Here is an 18,061-nt window from a genome sequence, read left to right as displayed (position 1 = left end):
CAACATTTTTTTAGTATAAGTTATGGCTAGTATACCTAAATCCCAGATATTTTTAAAGGAAAATATAGAACATTTAAAAAAAAAAAATATTTTAAAGTGGTTCTTCAATAGTTACATAGGGTGAAAAAAGACACAAGTCCATCCAGTTCAACCACAAAAAAAGTAAAATGAAAATAATATCATACAATCCCATATACCAGGGATATGCAATTAGCGGACCTCCAGCTGTTGCAGAACTTCAAATCCCATGAGGCATAGCAAGATTCTGACAGCAACAAGCATGACACCCAGAGGCAGAGGCATGATGGGACTTGTAGTTTTGTAACATCTGGAGGTCCACTAATTTCAGATCCCTGCCATATACCCAATTCTATACCCACATTTGATCCAGAGGAAGGCAAAAAAAAAAACAGCAGAGCTTCCAGATTTCAGATTTTCCACAGATCAGCTTTACCTATAAATGTTAGTACCCAGTTATATTATGTACACTTGGGAAATAATACAGGCTAAGTCTAAAGGCTTAAGTTTTTTTTACCTTTAATGCATTCGCTATTCTCTGCATTCTCTATTTTTTAAAATATTACGTTTTAGAATCCTGTTGCGTTATCACTATTTAATTCACAGAAATATTTCATGTGGCTTTCATGTTTTAACTTTTTTTGCTGGTGTACAACAACTGTTGAGAAATGATGTCAACCATATTTAGAGTGTATTTTGCAGTGGGTTGTCTACCTCATGGACCTGCATAATGAGAAAGAAAAATAAAGCATTACCCTTATGTAGCATAGCAAAGCAGGAAGGAAAGGACTGCATGTACTAAAATATATAATGTGTGATTCTGTCTTTTGTGTGTTTTTGTTGTGTAACACACTAACCCACAAATGCAACTTATGTAGTGATTATGTTGGGTGAAGGTGACTGTGCATTTGTGTACTGAAATGATCATCTTAGAGAATGTCTCCTAGACGTTTAATATTTTATATTTTGCTGTGTATTATCATTTATTGCAACTGATTTAATGTTAAGTATACTGCTTTTATCATTTTTTTTTTCACAGACTCCAGTCACAGTTAATGGGAATTCAGGCAGCCCATCCAGTCCAATGAGTCATTTTCAGAGGCCATTCTCTCCAACATATCCCTCTCCACCACCACTAAACTCCAACAGCATTGCCATGCAACAGGGCAGAACATTGGGTAGGTCTTATTTACATGTTTTATCCTTATTTAGCATTTTGCCCATTAAGCTTAATTTTTAAGTAAACGTGGTAGTTTGAAACAAGCACTTTTCTTCTTTGTAAGATCTTCATAATATAGCTTAGCTAGAGATCCCCCTCTACTTTCTTTCATTCCTATTCCTCTGGTATTGATTTCATTGTACTATTTTTTTTGTAGTTCTGTTCTGCACAAACATTTGGCACTATACAGTATAAATCACTGTAATATAATTATAATATTCTGGCTTAATGACATCTAGAGTTGCAGTGAGTTTCTTGGTCCTGGTTGGCCTGGACTTCTTATATGTTCCTATAGAGAGTTTACTATAGAGACTATACCACAAAGAATACTGCAAGCATGCATCAACATATCTGTGTCACTGCCTCCTAGTTCTTCATAGTTCAGTTCAACCTGAGCAACAGCTCTTAGGGCTAAACCAGGGGCATCCAAACCTTTTTCAAAGAGGGCCAGATTTGATGAAGTGAACATGCGTGAGGGCCGACCATTTTGCCTGACATTCTTTGAACCATTAAAATTTGGTCAAAGTGTGTTTGTTCGAGCACTATTACACTGCCCAACAAGAATTCTCTTGCCTTTGTGGCTGTGTGTAGTGAAGAGATGAGCTCAGGCGTATTAAAAAAATACAATTTTAAATAAAGAACTGTGACACAAAATAAGGGTCAGTGCCCATCTCCAGACCCCCAATTGCCATGAATGCAGCACCATCAATCGTCAGGAATGCAGCACCCATAATTGCCAGGAATGCAGCACCCATCATTGCCAGGAATGCAGCCTCACCATTGCCAGGAATGCACTCACCATTGCAAGAAATGCAGCCCCACCATTAGGCAGGAATGCACTCACCATTGCAAGAAATGCAGCCCCATTATTAGCCAGGAATGCACTCACAATTGCAAGAAATGCAGCCCCACCATTGCCAGGAATGCACTCACCATCGCAAGAAAGGCAGCCCCACCATTATCCAAGAATCCACTCACCATCACAAAAAATGCAGCCCCACCATTAGCCAGCAATGCACTCACCATTGCAAAAAATGCATTGCCAGGATTGTACTCACCATTTGCCATCAGTGCAGCCTTGGAGGGGACATGGAGGGGGCAGTGCCAGCGCCAAAGATATCCTACAGGAGAATCTCCTGTTTACACAGCGGCCTCTTTAAGTGAAAGTCCTACCTCCTTTTATGGACAGAACAGTCTTCCAATGGCAGCCCTGGAGACGGGACTTCCTCTTACAGAGGCTGCTGTATAAACAGGAAATACTCCCCCTGTGTGCATGGCTCTCATCCCACCTCCTCCCTCCGTGACAGCCAGACTATATATCTTTTGTTGCCCTGGTGCTGGGAGATCATCGGGGGCCACAAAAGATATATATGTTTAGATAAACAGGGGGGCCGTTCAAAACCGGGCTGTGATTGGCCCGCGGGCCAGACTTTGGACATGCCTGGGCTAGACTGAAAGTGAGGGAGATCTTCATTCAGGAGCAACAGAGTTTTAAAGCATATGTGTAGTCAACCACTTAACAAAGTTATATTTGGCTTCCCTTTGTCCAATTATGTTGTGAAATGAATTGTCAAATTGAAGGCTTTCCTCTACTGACAGGCAATGTAGGGGAGAGGAGTAATTGCTGTGGGCATTGTGTGTAGCAGCTTCTGTAAGACAGTGCAGGCACTGGCAGTCACCCATCTGTCATGCACAGCAATATTACATTTAGGGCCCGTTCACACCCTTACATAACAGCAACGTATTGTGTGTGTGGTGTTTTGCAGTGCCATTCATTTTGAATGGCACCCTAATAACACACCTGCACTTCAACTCTCTTTGTAAAAATAAAAAGGGCAGTCTACAATACATTTTGTATGTGTTTCAGTCTGCACTAAATTCAATTTTTTTATTTATGTACAGCAGGACATTCATATCGAATGGGCTCTCTAACACAGCATGCCCCAGAGCAAGAAAATGTGCAGTGCTGCGCATAGTGTTGTAGTGTAAACGGACCATATTGTGGGCTTCCTGAGTGGGTGGAACATGTTTTCCTTAATCTCTTGCCCAGGTCAGAAGCAGCATTACTACTCCATAGCTAGCAAGTACAAGCCAGTATAACATAAATAATATCGGGATTAAAAAAAAATGCAGCTATATTATGCTGCCATTCTCTTGAGAATAGTTCATCTTTAAATACCTAGTTAGAGACTGAAGCCTGTACCATTCTGGCCAAAACAAACAAACAGTGCTTGTAAATATACCCTCCATATATCCAGTGAAGTTACTGGCCTCAGGTGATGCGCACAGATGAAACAAATCCTCCTACATACAGTTGTGCTTATAAGTTTTACATACCCTTGCAGAAATTATGATTTCTTTGCCATTTTTCAGAGAATATGAATGATAACACAAAAACTTTTCTTTCACTCATGGTTAGTGTTTGGCTAAAACCATTTATGATCAATCAACTGTGTTTACTCTTTTTAAATCATAATTACAACAGAAACTACCCAAATAACCCTGATCAAAAGTTTACATACCCCAGTTCTTAATACAGTGTATTGCCCCCTTTAACATCAGTGACAGCTTGAAGTCTTTTGTGGTATTTGTGGATGAGGCTCTTTATAGTCTCAGATGGTAAAGCTGCCCATTCCTCTTGGCAAAAAGCCTCCAGTTCATGTAAATTCTTGGGCTGGCTTGCAGGAACTGCACATTTGAGGTCTCCCCAGAGTGGCTCAATGATATTGAGATCAGGAGACTGAACTTTATTCTGCGGTAGCCAATGATAGGTTGACTTGACCTTGTGTTTTGGATCATTGATTGTCATATTGGAATGTCCAAGTACGTCTCATGCGCAGCTTCCTGTCTGATGAAAATGCAAATGTTCCTCCAGTATTTTTTGAAAACATACTGCATTCATCTTGCCATTGATTTTGACCAAATTTCCTGTGCCTTTGTAGCTCACACATTCCCAAAACATCAGCGATCCACCTCCGTGTTTCATAGTAGGAATGGTGTACCTTTCTTCATAGGCCTTGTTGACTCCTCCAAATGTAGTGTTTATGATTGTGGCCAAAAAGCTACATTTTTGTATTATCACTCCAAATGACTTTGTGCCAGATGGTTTGAGGCTTGTCTCTGTGCTGTTTGGAGTATTGTAAGCAGAATACTTTGTGGCATTTGCGTAGTAATGGCTTTCTTCTGGCGACTTGACCATGCAGCTCATCTTTCTTCAAGTGCCTCCTTAATGTGCATCTTGAAACAGCCACACCACATGTTTTCAGAGAGTCCTGTATTTTACCTGAAGTTATTTGTGGGTTATTCTTTGCATTTTTCCTGGCAGTTGTGGCTGAAATTTTAGTTGGTCTACCTGACCATACAGTTCAACTACCTTTTGCCGCAGATCCTTTGACAATTCTTTTGCTTTTCCCATAACTCAAAATCCAGAAACGTCATTGCAGCACTGGATGAAAGATGCAGGGATCTATCATGAATCCAGAAACTCATTCACCTTTTATACACACACACACACACACACATTAATTACAAGAAAATTACAAGGCTGTCAATCAGCTGGAGCTCCCTTCCCTGTCATCTTTTTTTTTCTCTTGGTGTCAGAAATGGTGTCAGAAGTTTCATGCAGATAGCAGAGGAATGAAGCAGCAGACAGAAATGGTACTTTGTGCTCTGGACAGAGACAAGAACACACTATAGAGGGTTATGCATTGTTCACAGATAATGCCTAAGATTTACAACCACTTAACATTTTTTATTTAAATATATGATGCACCATGCAATGTTTAATATTTTAATTAAACTCTATAATGTGAAGCTTTTGTTTCTGCACACTTAAGTAAATATATTGCTTGTTTTCTTTTTGCTTACTTCGTTTTTTTTAAAACTACACCATTGGTAGTAAGAACACACCAAATGGGTGTCACAGTGTAGTGGTTAGCACTCTTGCATAGCAGTAAAAAGGGTCGCTGGTTTAAATCCCAACCATGACACTACCTGCCTGGAGTTTGCATGTTCTCCCTGTGCCTACGTGGGTTTCCTCTGGGTACTTTGGTTTCCTCCCACACTCCAAAGACATGCTGGTAGGTTAATTGGCTTCTGTCCAACATTGGCCCTGGTATATGACTGGGGACCTTGGATTGCGGGCTCCTTGAGGGTAGGAACCGATGTGAGTGTGCAATGTACAGGGATAGGGACAATTGTAGACACTCACTCAGGTTGAACTTTATTCAACCTTTATTCAACCTTTATTCAACCTTACTAACTATGTAACCAAATCTATAAAACTAAAGTTCAGAAGTACTTACTCATTTTAGGCCATGTACAATTGATTGACAAATATGTAAATCAGAATGCCGTTGGCATCCAGAAGATGTTTACACCTGGCAGCTGTGTAGATCATATGTAGAGTCTACACTGTCCAAGTTCTGGGCTTTCATTGTCTGTAATAAGGAGCAGCAGCTGCAGTTATGGATTGAAAAATGAGGTGGATGAGTGTAAAGAGGTGCGCTTACTGCTTTGTGAATGTGTCCTCTGGGCTGTGTGAGGAATGTGGCTAATTTCAATGCAACCAGAAGAAGAGTCTCTGAAACAAAGGAGACCTCTGATATTCTGCCAGAATAATACAATTGCCTACTGCTCGTGTGGTTTGAGACACTTATTGTTCTTGACGCTGCTTTTCAATGGCCTCTTGGGCCCACCCTAATTTGTATAACCTTTTATATTTGTGAGCTGAAAAATGAAATGTTCCATTGTAATGTAGGAGGATGTTGTGTGACTGCTCAGGGTAATGAATGATGGGAAATCTCTATTCTCTTTTAATGTTTGGCAGTCACATTTTTGCCATGGGTCTCTTGGAGGGAAAACACTGTTGCTAGTATTTGTATAGAATATATTGCTGTTAAAAGTCCTTTAGTGTAAGAATAAGTATTGTATCTTCTTTCATCCCCTATCACAAGGTAATAAACCATGTGCATATGATGAAAGTGGTATCATATGTGCAACGAGAAAATATGATTGCTGAGGCCAGGGGTGGCAATCAAAAACACCCTTAATACAATGTGCCACATCCTATTAGCAATTGAGAAAGGGTTTTTTTTTTTTTTTTTTTTTTAACAAAGAGATGGACTTTATAGGCACGTATAAAATTATAACAAAATTTATTCAGAGTTCACAAATTCATACACATAGATAAAAAATGGGTTCCATAAGAAAAACAATAAAAATGAAACAATGAAAAACAAAAAGAAAGGAAACGGGGCACCCAGGGATAACCCCCAAGAACACCAAAAATGCCACTTTGTAGTCCTTCCTGTGGAGTCTGAAGCTCTACTTTGTAAATGCCTCCACTGGGATGTGGCATAACATGATGGGGTGTCCACTTGTCCTGTTGATTAAAAATCGCTATATGCTCTGCTCGACATGTTTCGCAATTACAAAATCGCTTCTTCAGGAGCTTCTATGTGAGATAAAAAGAAAAACTATATATAATTTGTAAGCCTATTTACACAGTATCATGCAAAAACTCACATCTTATCCATGTTATACATCATATTGGAACTCACCACTCTTAATATTTGGTGCGCTTCGTGGAAAAACCAATGTCACAAGACCGCCACTGCCGTCCCCAACGGGGGGTCCCTAACATGAATGCAAATTACCAAAGATAGAAAGTGAGAGGAATCTCCCTAACATGAATGCAAATTACAACAGAAATGTAAAAAAATCTAGCCTTCCTACACTTAAAAAGTGTAATCACTAGACAGGAAGTAAAAATCCTCTCCTGCTGGGCAGAGTTTCTGTATCCAAAAACGATATCCAAAACAAAAAAATAACTGTTTTTGTTGTCTTCATATGATACACTGCATGTTTTCACATGATACACTGTAACTGTACCAACTGCAGAAGCATTACCATATAGTAAATATAGTCATTTGTGCCTATTTGCATTCCACTCTTCTTTAAAAGTAGTGAAAAAACCCTTTCAAGTCCTGATTTCCTCTGTCTTTGTAGACTCTGCAGACTCCTACTCCCAGCAGTATCAGTCAGAAATTAGCCGAAGCAGCAGCACTATACCAATCTGCAGGATCTCTGAGGAGGAGAAGAAAGTCACAGTCGTTAAAGCTCCACACTATGCTGGGATTGGACCAGTTGATGAGTCAGGAATACCAACAGCAATTCGAACGGTAGGAAGAATGTCTTTACACTGCTGTTTGTTATTGCTAATATAATTCTTAGATACACAGGACCATTATATGACGTGTATTTTTTTAAAATATTAATATTCTCTGTTTTCTTATTGAAGAGTAGCCTTATACTCCAGGCTATATACTCCATATACTGACATTGTATGTGGGACCACAAAATATATTTTCAGGGAGATTGTACATCCTAGCATCAGAAAATGTCCTTAATATAATATATTAATATATTTTGATTTTGCCTTATTAAATTTATGTACATAACCATTTTTCTGCAAACGTCTGACAGATTACTTATGAGATATCAGATCTGGCACACTGGTGTAATGGCTCTTTGAGGTCTCATATCTGTTTGCACATCATGTGTGTCTCATTGAAAGAAATAGGACACAATAGCACTGGAACACAATTTTGAATTCCTTGCTATAAAGCAGCACTGTGGAAGTAGGGTTTATTTAGTGATACAATATTTATCTTGCTCACTGTGGCAGTATTGGTATAGTCCTCAACTGTTTGTTAAATTGATTCTTCTCATGATAGTGCTAATTTTCTGTAAAATTCAATAAAATATGGCAACCTGGAGGTGTTTTGTACACAGATGGTTTATGGAACATCCCCCAGAAATGTAATTTCCTGCTTCTGCGATTGGCTTACTGATGTTCCCAGAAGTCTGCACGAAGATACAAGTCAGACACTGACACTTTCCCCATTAGAACTCTGGAAGTGCATCCACGGATTGATAATTATAAAATTACTCCCATTCGCATTCACTTTGCACATGGACACAGACAAACAGCTATTCCTTCAGAATAACAAAAGGTGGGAATCTGCAACAAACTTTCCTTGCAATGTACGCCGATCATCCAGAGGAGAATGTTTTTTTTCTCAACAAAAGTGGAGTTACTGTTTGAAGGGGTTTTCTACTTTGTCTATAGCTAACTTTTTGATACTTAAAAAATAGCATTTTTCAATTTTACTGAATACAGCAAATGTTGATATATCGTCATTACAGTCAAGTTTTTTCCTGCATGTGGTTTATGAACTAATTACAGCGATTTATATTTCACCCCCCCCATTTTATTTTGTATACCTGGACCCAGACTCTTTAGCTGTCAGGGGTTAAACCTCACTCCAAATATTGCAAATTGAGGGCCCTCACACAGTCGAAGCCTAGGAAACATTGTTTGAGGTCAAGGAAAGTTTAAGAAGATTCAGATGACCTCTGACCCTCTACCTCATCAATATCAGCTCCCAAATTTCAGCAGATAATACCAGATTTGCATTTTGGACTATGGCTTGTATTGACAATAAAACCATCACAATATATACCTTCCAAACATCATCCTCTGGAATATATAAGTTATGCAAAACTGCAAATGTCAGTGTCAGGTATGTGACAGATATTTAAATAAAACAATTAAAAACATATGAAATTGTTCTAGATCTACTTCCCGCCCAGCCTATAGCAAAATGACGGCCGGGTGGGGGTTCAGTTATCCTGACTGGGCGTCATATGATGTCCTTTAGGATAACAGCTGCCGCGCGATCGGTGGTGCGGTGTGTCAGTCTCCCACACCGCTACACAGATCTTGCTAAAGAGCCTCCGTCGGAGGCTCTTTACCACGTGATCAGCCGTGTCCAACCACGGCTGATCACGATAAACAAAGCAAGGAAGGACACTGGGGTTTCGAAACAAAACCCCGGGACTTTTAAGGTGCTAAACTATATAGTTGATTAAGGTCACATAAGTATTAAGCTCAAACTAAAACATTTTTTTTATTTACAAACAATAAAAACAATAATATTATCAACATAATGGATACAGTTCATAATTTCACTATAATGGTGAAACCATAAAACAACTGATCGTTCCATAATATACCACTCTACATGTTTCGCTTGTTCAGCTTCTTCAGGAGTATTAACGGTATATGAATGAATCACGATGATCAACAGGAAAAGCCGTTGATCGACTTTTCCTCACTCGCGTCTGACAGTGCCGCCTATGAATGCCCATCAGTGCTGCATATCAGTGACCATCAGTGCCGCCTATCAGTGCCCGTAGTGTCACCTCATTGGTGCCACCTCATCGGTGCCCATCAGTGCTGCCTTATCAGTGCCCATCAGTACAGCCATATCAGTGCCAGTCATTGAAGAAGAAAGCACTATTTGCGAGAACAAAGTGATCAAAAATGTGTTTGTATGACCGCGCAATTGTCATTCAAATTGCGTCAGCGCTGAATGCTGAAAATTGGCTTGGGCAGGAAGGTGTCTAAGTGCCTGGTATTGAAGTGGATATAGAAAATATACAAAAAGTATTTCTACTTATATACATGATATCTGTATGTTGTAATTACCCTGACAGAGAAACGAAGATACCCCAGTGTTTCAGAGGTTCTTTTATTCTCAGTGAAGACCAGCGAAAGAAAAGAATCAAACTACTCAGTTGTGTGATCTAGCATAAATAGTGCTGTGTGGTCTTGTGATGTATAATATATGCTGGTAAAACATTCGACCTAGAAAGCACCCAGTGGGAATGAAAAGTTTGGTCAAAAAATTCTGTGTTCTATAGAAAAGATAGCTTCTTTCAGTCTAGAACATGCTGGGTGTCATTTCTATTACTGAAATCAATACCTGTCAGGCGATTTTTCTTCTGTGACTGAAATTACATTTTTTAAATCCCAGGATTCACTTTTATCCTGAGATAACTCTAGAGACTGTATCGAAAAGCCAATTTATTCTTCAGGTGATTTCCGTGCTCTTGGTAAAAATAAAAAAAAATGCATGTGTGATAGTACACTGTGACAGTACAATGAGCTTACAAATAAAGCTTGAGAGTATACTTATGCCAGGATTCAGCAAGGCGGTATGAAAAAAAAAAGTATCTCCACATCTTTAGCCACTTCCCTACCGCGCATAGTGATATGACGGCTTTTACTTTCTAAGCCTCTAGGGTGCGTACCCAATACGTATGCCACGATGTCCGCTGGGCACCTGCGATTGCCCATGAACACAGCAGGACTGTAGATCTGTGTGTTTAAACACACAGATCCATATCCTGTCGGCGTAGAGGAGACCGATGGTGTGTTCCCAGTACAGAGGAACACCGATCGGTCTCCTGCTGGTCTCCTTCCCTTGGGAGTCTCCTCCTCCTACAGTTAGAATCACTCCCTAGGATGCACATTTAACCCTTTCCTCTCCCCCTAGTGTTAACCTCTTCCCTGCAAGTCACATTTGCACAGTAATTAGTGCATTTTTATAGCTCTGATCGCTGTATAAATGTGAATGGTCCCAAAATAGTGTATAAAAATTGCATAAATCTATCCCGCATTTTGTAGACACTATAACTTGCGTCAACCAATCAATATACACTTATTGCGTTTTTTGTTTTTTTTTACCAAAAATATGTAGAAGAATACATATCGGCCTAAACTGAGGAAAACATTTTTTTTGTTTTTAATGGGATATTTATTATTGAAAAAGTGAAAAATATTGTTTTTTTTTTTCTTCAAAATTGTTGCTCTTTTTTTTGTTTATAGTGGAAAAAATAAAAACCGCAGAAGTGATCAAATACCACCAAAAGAAAGCTCTGTATGTGGGGAAATTTTTTTTCAAAATTTAATATGGGTACAGTGTTGCATGACCGTGCAATTGTCATTCAAAATGTAACATCGCTGAAAGCTGAAAATTAGTCTGTGCAGGAAGGGGGTAAAAATGCTCTGTATTGAAGTGGTTAAACATAATTGTAGCTGAATCAACAGAAATAGTAACCACAAGTAGATTGAAAGCTGGGAAATATTTCGTAGCTCATATTCCTTTTCAGAAAAAACATAACTGATAATTTAGGAATACTAATAGATGTGTGGCCATTAGGTTCCTTCCTCCCCTGAAACGGGGGGATGGGGGTCTCTCTTCGAGAGATCCCCTCACATAGTACTCAGTGGTTGGCTTTGGCTGACCACAAGGAGCGGGGTCCGCCAGGCCTTTTCCCTGTCAGGAGTCTTGCGCCCTGGAGATTCAGGGTACCCTACCCCTTTGGGGTTGGACAAGGAGCACACCCTTAAGTGCACTTGTTTGTATGTTTTCACATGCACCTTTTTTGTTCACTTATGGGTTTACGGGATTAAAAAAAAAAAACTAGTATTATTATGTAAGAATACTAGTACATCTAGTACCCCATACATCAAAAATCATTTTGATTCTGTAAATACTAAATAGTAGACATGTGCAATTAGGTTAGTTCCAAATTAAAAATTTTGGTCATTTGAAATTAATTTGTAATTTATTTGAATTCGGAAATTTGAAAATCGAAAATTCATAAATTCGAAAATACAAAAATAAGAATGAAAATCCCAAAATTCAAAACACCGAAAATACAAAAATAAGAATGAACATCCAAAAGTTCAAAAACCCGAAAATTTTAAAATCTGAAATAACTAACTAATAATAACTTAACTATTAATTTATAGGTATTGGAATTTCCTTTTAAATTTGGCTATTAGTGAACGTAATGAATACAAATTTATCTGAAGTTACGAATTTATCCGAAATAACGAATGCTGCATCTAAACGAATGAAAGCAGCAAATTAATAATAAATAACAATAATAATAAAAACGTATTATTATTATTCTTTATTATTATTTATTTACGTTCCATTTAGAAGCTGCATTCTTTATTTCGGATAATTTGTAACTTCAGATAAATTCATATTTGTTACCTTCACTAACAGCCACATTTTGAAAGGAAATTCCAATACCTATAATTTAATAATTAAGTTATTATGAGTTATTTCAAATTTTTGAATTTTCTAGTTTTTGAACTTTCGGATGCTCGTTCTTATTCTTGTATTTTTGGTGTTTTGAATTTTCATTCTTATTTTTGGATTTAAAAATTTTGTATTTTCGAATTTCTGAAATCTCAAATTACCAAAATTTCAAATTTGGAACTAAATTAATTGCACATGTCTAATATTTTAAAGGAAATTCCAATACCTATAATTTAATAGTTGATTATTAGTAGTTGGCTATTATTTTGAATTTTTGGGATTTCCTTTCTAATTTCATGATTTTTCTCTCTTATTTTTGGATTTTCGACTTTTCGAATTGTCGAATTTTCAAATTTTCAAATTATAGGAATTCTGAATTTTCGAATTTACGAAAAAAACGAATGAATGAAACACTGAATTTGTCGGCAGTGCACATGTCTACTAAATAAAACATAGGACTAAAGTTAATGGAAATTGTCTTTTTTCATCAGTGGTATATATTGAAGGGGTAGGTAGATGGATTGATGAGTTTTGATATTTATCTATTTATTTTTTACATTTTTTAACAGGCAAACATTAGATCTTGATTCAGATAGTGTCTACAGGTAAAGGTGATAGAACTTAACAAATTACAAATTGTGTTCTTTTTGCTATTTGGCATGTGTAGTGTCATCATACAAAGGTCAATATAGCTCTTAAAGGTGCTCATAAAGAAACTTGTGGATGTCTATGAGTTTGACAAGGTATTTAAAAACATCGTCAAATTATTTGAAATTAATCTTTCCACTGAAAGGAAAATAATTTACAAGGGGCATAGATTTCAAACAACTCATAATTTGTCCAATACTAGCTGGTCAGCAAATAAGAGCTGATTGTCTCCAAGAATTCCAAGATGTCATCAAAGGGTGTTAAGGCAATTAAGTTGGGGTCAAACTGCATCAAGAATCAGAAAAAGACTGAGAATGTACTCTACATGCGAGATATGCGAAGGAAAAGTATTTGCTGTCCAAAATGAACAGTAGAGCAAGATTGCAGTTTGTCATTGAAAATAAAGACGGCAACAACAAAAAACGGGCCTTCTGGAACAATGTGCTGAAGAAAAGAGAAGATCCACATAACTGTGAAGCATGGTGGAAATGTTATCATTTGGGGTTGTTTTGCTGCTTTGGGGCTTGCTCAGCTATACAATCTGCATTGTATACAGTGCCTTGAAAACGTTTTCACGCCCCTTAAGTGGCACATAATTGTGAAGTGGAAGGAAAATGATAAATGGTTTTCAACATTTTTACAATTAAATATGTGAAAAGTGTGGCGTGCATTTGTATTCAGCCCCCTTTAGCTAGTTATTTTTTTTAGGTTCACCGCCAGGTTTTTATAGCGCTAGGTGCCCCGATATACTACTAAAATAATGGTTTTAACCCCCTGATTGCCCCTAGTTAACCCTTTCACCCCCTTTTGCCAGTGTCACTAAGCGATCATTTTTCTGATCCCTGCATTAGTGTCACTGGTGCCGCTAAGTAGCTAGTTATTTTTTTAGGTTCACCGCCAGGTTTTTATAGCGCTAGGTACCCCGATATACTACCCAATAATGATTTTAATCCCCTGATTGCCCCTAGTTAACCCTTTCACCCCCTTTTGCCAGTGTCACTAAGCGATCATTTTTCTGATCGCTGCATCAGTGTCGCTACTGTCGCTAGGTAGCTAGTTATTCTTTTAGGTTCACCGCCAGGTTTTTATAGCGCTAAGTACCCCCATATACTACCCAATAAGGGTTTTAACGCCCCAATTGCCCCTAGTTAACCCTTTCACCAGTGATCACAGTATAAGTGTTACGGGTGACTCTGGATAGTTTGCTTTTTATAGCATCAGGGCACCCACCATTTATTACCCAATAAAGGTTTAACCCCCTGATCACCCGGCGGGTGATATCAATTAGGTTTTAGGGTCAGGGTCTGCGTCGCCCCAGGCAGCCCTAGGTTAGTGCCAGTACTGCTAACACCCATGCGCAAAGCATACACCTCCCGTAGTGGTATAGAATCTGAACAGATCAATATCTGATCTGATCAGATCTATACTAGCGTCCCCAGCAGTTTAGGGTTCCAAAAAAACGCATTGTTAGCGGGATCAGCCCAGATACCTGCTGGCACCTGCGTTTTGCCCCTCCGCCCAGCCCATCCAAGTGCTTCTCCCGAGTACGAGGATACCACATGTGGGGGACTTTTTGGGATGTAACTATGGCATGTGTGAGCAATATATCATTTAGTTACAACTTTTTGTAAACTTTTTTTTTATTTTGTGTCATTATTCAATCACTTGGGACAAAAAAAAAATATTCAATGGGCTCAACATGCCCCTCAGCAATTTCCTTGGGGTGTCTACTTTCCAAAATGGGGTCATTTGGGGGGGGTTGTATTGCCCTGCCATTTTAGCACCTCAAGAAATGACATAGGCAGTCATAAATTAAAAGCTGTGTAAATTCCAGAAAATGTACTCTAGTTTGTAGACGCTATAACTTTTGCGCAAACCAATAAATATACGCTTATTGACATTTTTTTTACTAAAGACATGTGGCTGAATAAATTTTGGCCTAAATGTATGACTAAAATTGAGTTTATTCGATTTTTCTTATAACAAAAAGTAGAAAATATATTTTTTTCTCGAAATTTTCGGTCTTTTTCCATTTATATTGCAAAAAGTAAAAATCGCAGAGGCAATCAAATACCATCAAAAGAAAGCTCTATTTGTGGGAAGAAAGGGACGCAAATTTTGTTTGGATACAACATTGCATGACCGCTCAATTACCAGTTAAAGCAGTGCAGTGCGAAATTGTAAAAAGACCTCTGGTCCTTAGGCTGTTAATTGGTCCGGGGCTGAAGTGGCTAGACGTGCAAAGCTGGTAGAGAGATCCCCCAAAAAGATTTGCAGCTGTAATTGCAGCAAAAGGTCAAAAGGTGGTTCTACAAACTATTGGCAGGGGGGGGGGGGGCTAAATACAAATGCACGCCACACTTTTCACATATTTATTTGTAAAACATTTTGAAAACCATTTATCATTTCAATTATGTTCCACTTTGTGTTTGTCTATTACATAAAATCCCAATAAAATACATTTACGTTTTTAGTCGTAACATGACAAAATGTGGGAAATTTCAAGGGGTATGAATACTTGTTCAAGGCACTGTTAGTGTGCGAGACCATCTGTCCAAAAGTTGAAGCTGAACTGCAAATAAGCCTTTCAACACAATATAGATCCAAAGCACACTAGTAAAGCCACTAAGGAATGGCTTAAAGGTTGAGTTAACCTAAAAAAATAATAATAATTGCACATGATTTTGCAGGTTTTACAGATTTTGAAATGAGCAGTTCGTGCAACGAACCCCACAAACCTCTTACAGCTAAAATAATTTTGCCTGGAGAAATTCCAATGTCATTGTCAGAGACTTGGCAAATATAAAAAATGCATACAATGAGTCGTCTTTCTGGTGTTTTTATTCAAGTATATCACCTTTGTCCACTGACAGTGTTTGATTAACCACTAAAGCCCCGGACCATTTGGCTGGTCAGTGACCAGAGGACTTTCTACAATTTGGCACTGTGCTGCTTTAACTGGTAATTGCGCAGTCATGCAATGTTGTACCCAAACAAAATTTGCGTCCTTTTTTTCCCAAAAATATACCTTTCTTTTAAAGGTATTTGATAGACTCTGCGATTTTTATTTTTTGCGATATAAACGTAAAAAAGACCGAAAATTTTGAAAAAAAATGATATTTTCTACTTTTTGTTATTAGAAAAATCCAATAAATTCAATTTTAGTCATACATTTAGGCCAAAATGTATTCAGCCACATGTCTTTGGTAAAAAAAAAAAAATCAATAAGCGTATATTTATTGGTTTGCGCAAAAGTTGTCACGTCTACAAACTAAGGTACATTTTCTGGAATTTACGCAGCTTTTAGTTTGACTGCCTATCTCATTTCTTGAGGTGCTAAAATGGCAGGGCAGTACAAACCCCCTCCAAATTACCCCATTTTGGAAAGTAAACACCCGAAGGAAATTGCTAAGAGGCATATTGAGCCCATTGAGTATTTTTGTTTTTTTTGTCCCAAGCGATTGAATAGTGACAAATAATTTTTTTTTCTACAAAAAGTTGTCACTAAATGATAAACTGCTCACACATGCCATGGTTATATGTGGTGCTTCTCCTGAGTACGGGGATACCACATGTGTGAGACTTTTTGGGAGCCTAGCCACGTACGGGGCCCCGAAAACCAAGCACCACCTTCAGGATTTCTAAGGGTGTAGATTTTTGATTTCACTCCTCACCACCTATCACAGTTTTGAAGGCCATAAAATGCCTAGATGGCACAACCCCCCCACCCCCCAAATGACCCCATTTTGGAAAGTAGACACCCCAAGCTATTTGCTAAGAGGCATGTTGAATCCAAGGAATATTTTATATTTTGCCATGAGTTTCGGGACAAATGACAAACTTTTATTTTGTTTTTTTTTCACAAAGTTGTCACTAAATGATATATTGCTCACACATGCCATGGGCATATGTGGAATTACACCCCAAAATAAATGCTGCTGCTTCTCTTGAGTGTGGAGATACCCCATGTGTGGGACTTTTTGGGAGCCTGGCCGTGTACGGGGCCCCAAAAATCTAGCACCGCTTTCAGGATTTCTAAGGGCGTAGATTTTTGATTTCACTCCTCACCACCTATCACAGTTTTGAAGGCCATAAAATGCCAAGATGGCACAACCCCTCCCCCTCAAGTGACCCCATTTTGAAAATTGGACACTCCAAGCTATTTTCTGAGAGGCATGTTGAGTCCATGGAATATTTTATATTTTTCTACAAGTTGCGGGAAAATTACAAACTTTTTTTTTTTTTGCCCAAAGATGTTACTAAATGATGCTCACACATTCCATGGGCATATGTGGAATTACACCCCAAAATAAATTTTGCTGCTTCTCCTGAGTATGGGGATACCACATGTGTGGGACTTTTTGGGAGCCTAGCCACGTACGGGCCCCGAAAACCAAGCACCGCCTTCAGGATTTCTAAGGGCGTAAATTTTTGATTTCACTCCTCACTACCTATCGCAGTATTGAAGGCCATAAAATGCCAAGATGGCACAAACCCCCCCCCCCCAAATTACCCCATTTTGGAAAGTAGACACCCTAAGCCATTTTCTGAGAGGCAGGTTGAGTTCATGGAATATTTTATATTTTGCAACAAGTTGCGGGAATATGACAAACTTTTTTTTGTTGCACAAAGTTGTCACTAAATGATATTTTGCTCAAAAATGCCATATGTCATATGTGGCATTACACCCCAAAATACATTCTGCTGCTTCTCTTGAGTATCGGGATACCACATGCATGGGACTTTGGGAGCCTAGCCGCGTACGGGGCCCCAAAATCCAAACCCCACCTTCAGGATTTCTAAGGGCGTAAATTTTTGATTTCACGCCTCACTACCTATCACAGTTTTGAAGGCCATAGAATGGCACAAACCCCCCCCCCCCCCAATGACCCTATTTTGGAAAGTAGACACCCCAAGCTATTTGCCGAGAGGCATGGTGAGTGTTTTGCAGCTCATTTGTTTTTGAAAATGAAGAAAAATGTATATATTTTTTTTCTTTTTTAAATTTTCAAACCTTTGTGACAAAAATCAAGGTCTGCAAAATACTCATCATACCTCTCAGCAAATAGCTTGGGGTGTCTACTTTCCAAAATGGAGTCATTTGGGGGGATTTTGTGCTATCTGGGCATTCCATGGCCTCCGAAACTGTGATAGGCAGTGAGGAGTGAAATCAAAAATTTACACCCTTAGAAAGCCTGAAGGTGGTGCTTGG

At 38.5% G+C, this 18,061-nt stretch overlaps 1 protein-coding gene across 23 annotated transcripts in view; it reads left to right on the top strand.

Moving 5' to 3' along the window:
- SORBS2 (sorbin and SH3 domain containing 2) overlaps positions 1 to 18,061 on the top strand; it is a 423,222-nt gene that overhangs the window by 247,937 nt on the left and 157,224 nt on the right. For all 23 annotated transcript variants that reach the window (XM_077477325.1, XM_077477322.1, XM_077477324.1 and 20 more), the window contains 2 exons: positions 1,058 to 1,196; positions 7,247 to 7,419. In XM_077477325.1, coding sequence (XP_077333451.1) covers positions 1,058 to 1,196; positions 7,247 to 7,419 — 312 coding nt within the window. The remainder of the gene's footprint in view (positions 1 to 1,057; positions 1,197 to 7,246; positions 7,420 to 18,061) is intronic.

Source organism: Lithobates pipiens, unplaced genomic scaffold, assembly GCF_037356315.1.
Source record: "Lithobates pipiens isolate NorthernLeopardFrog02 unplaced genomic scaffold, aLitPip1_a1.2 Scaffold_13, whole genome shotgun sequence".
NCBI lineage: Eukaryota > Metazoa > Chordata > Amphibia > Anura > Ranidae > Lithobates > Lithobates pipiens.
Note: the sequence above shows the minus strand (reverse complement) of the source record. Positions and strands in the feature narration are given on the sequence as shown.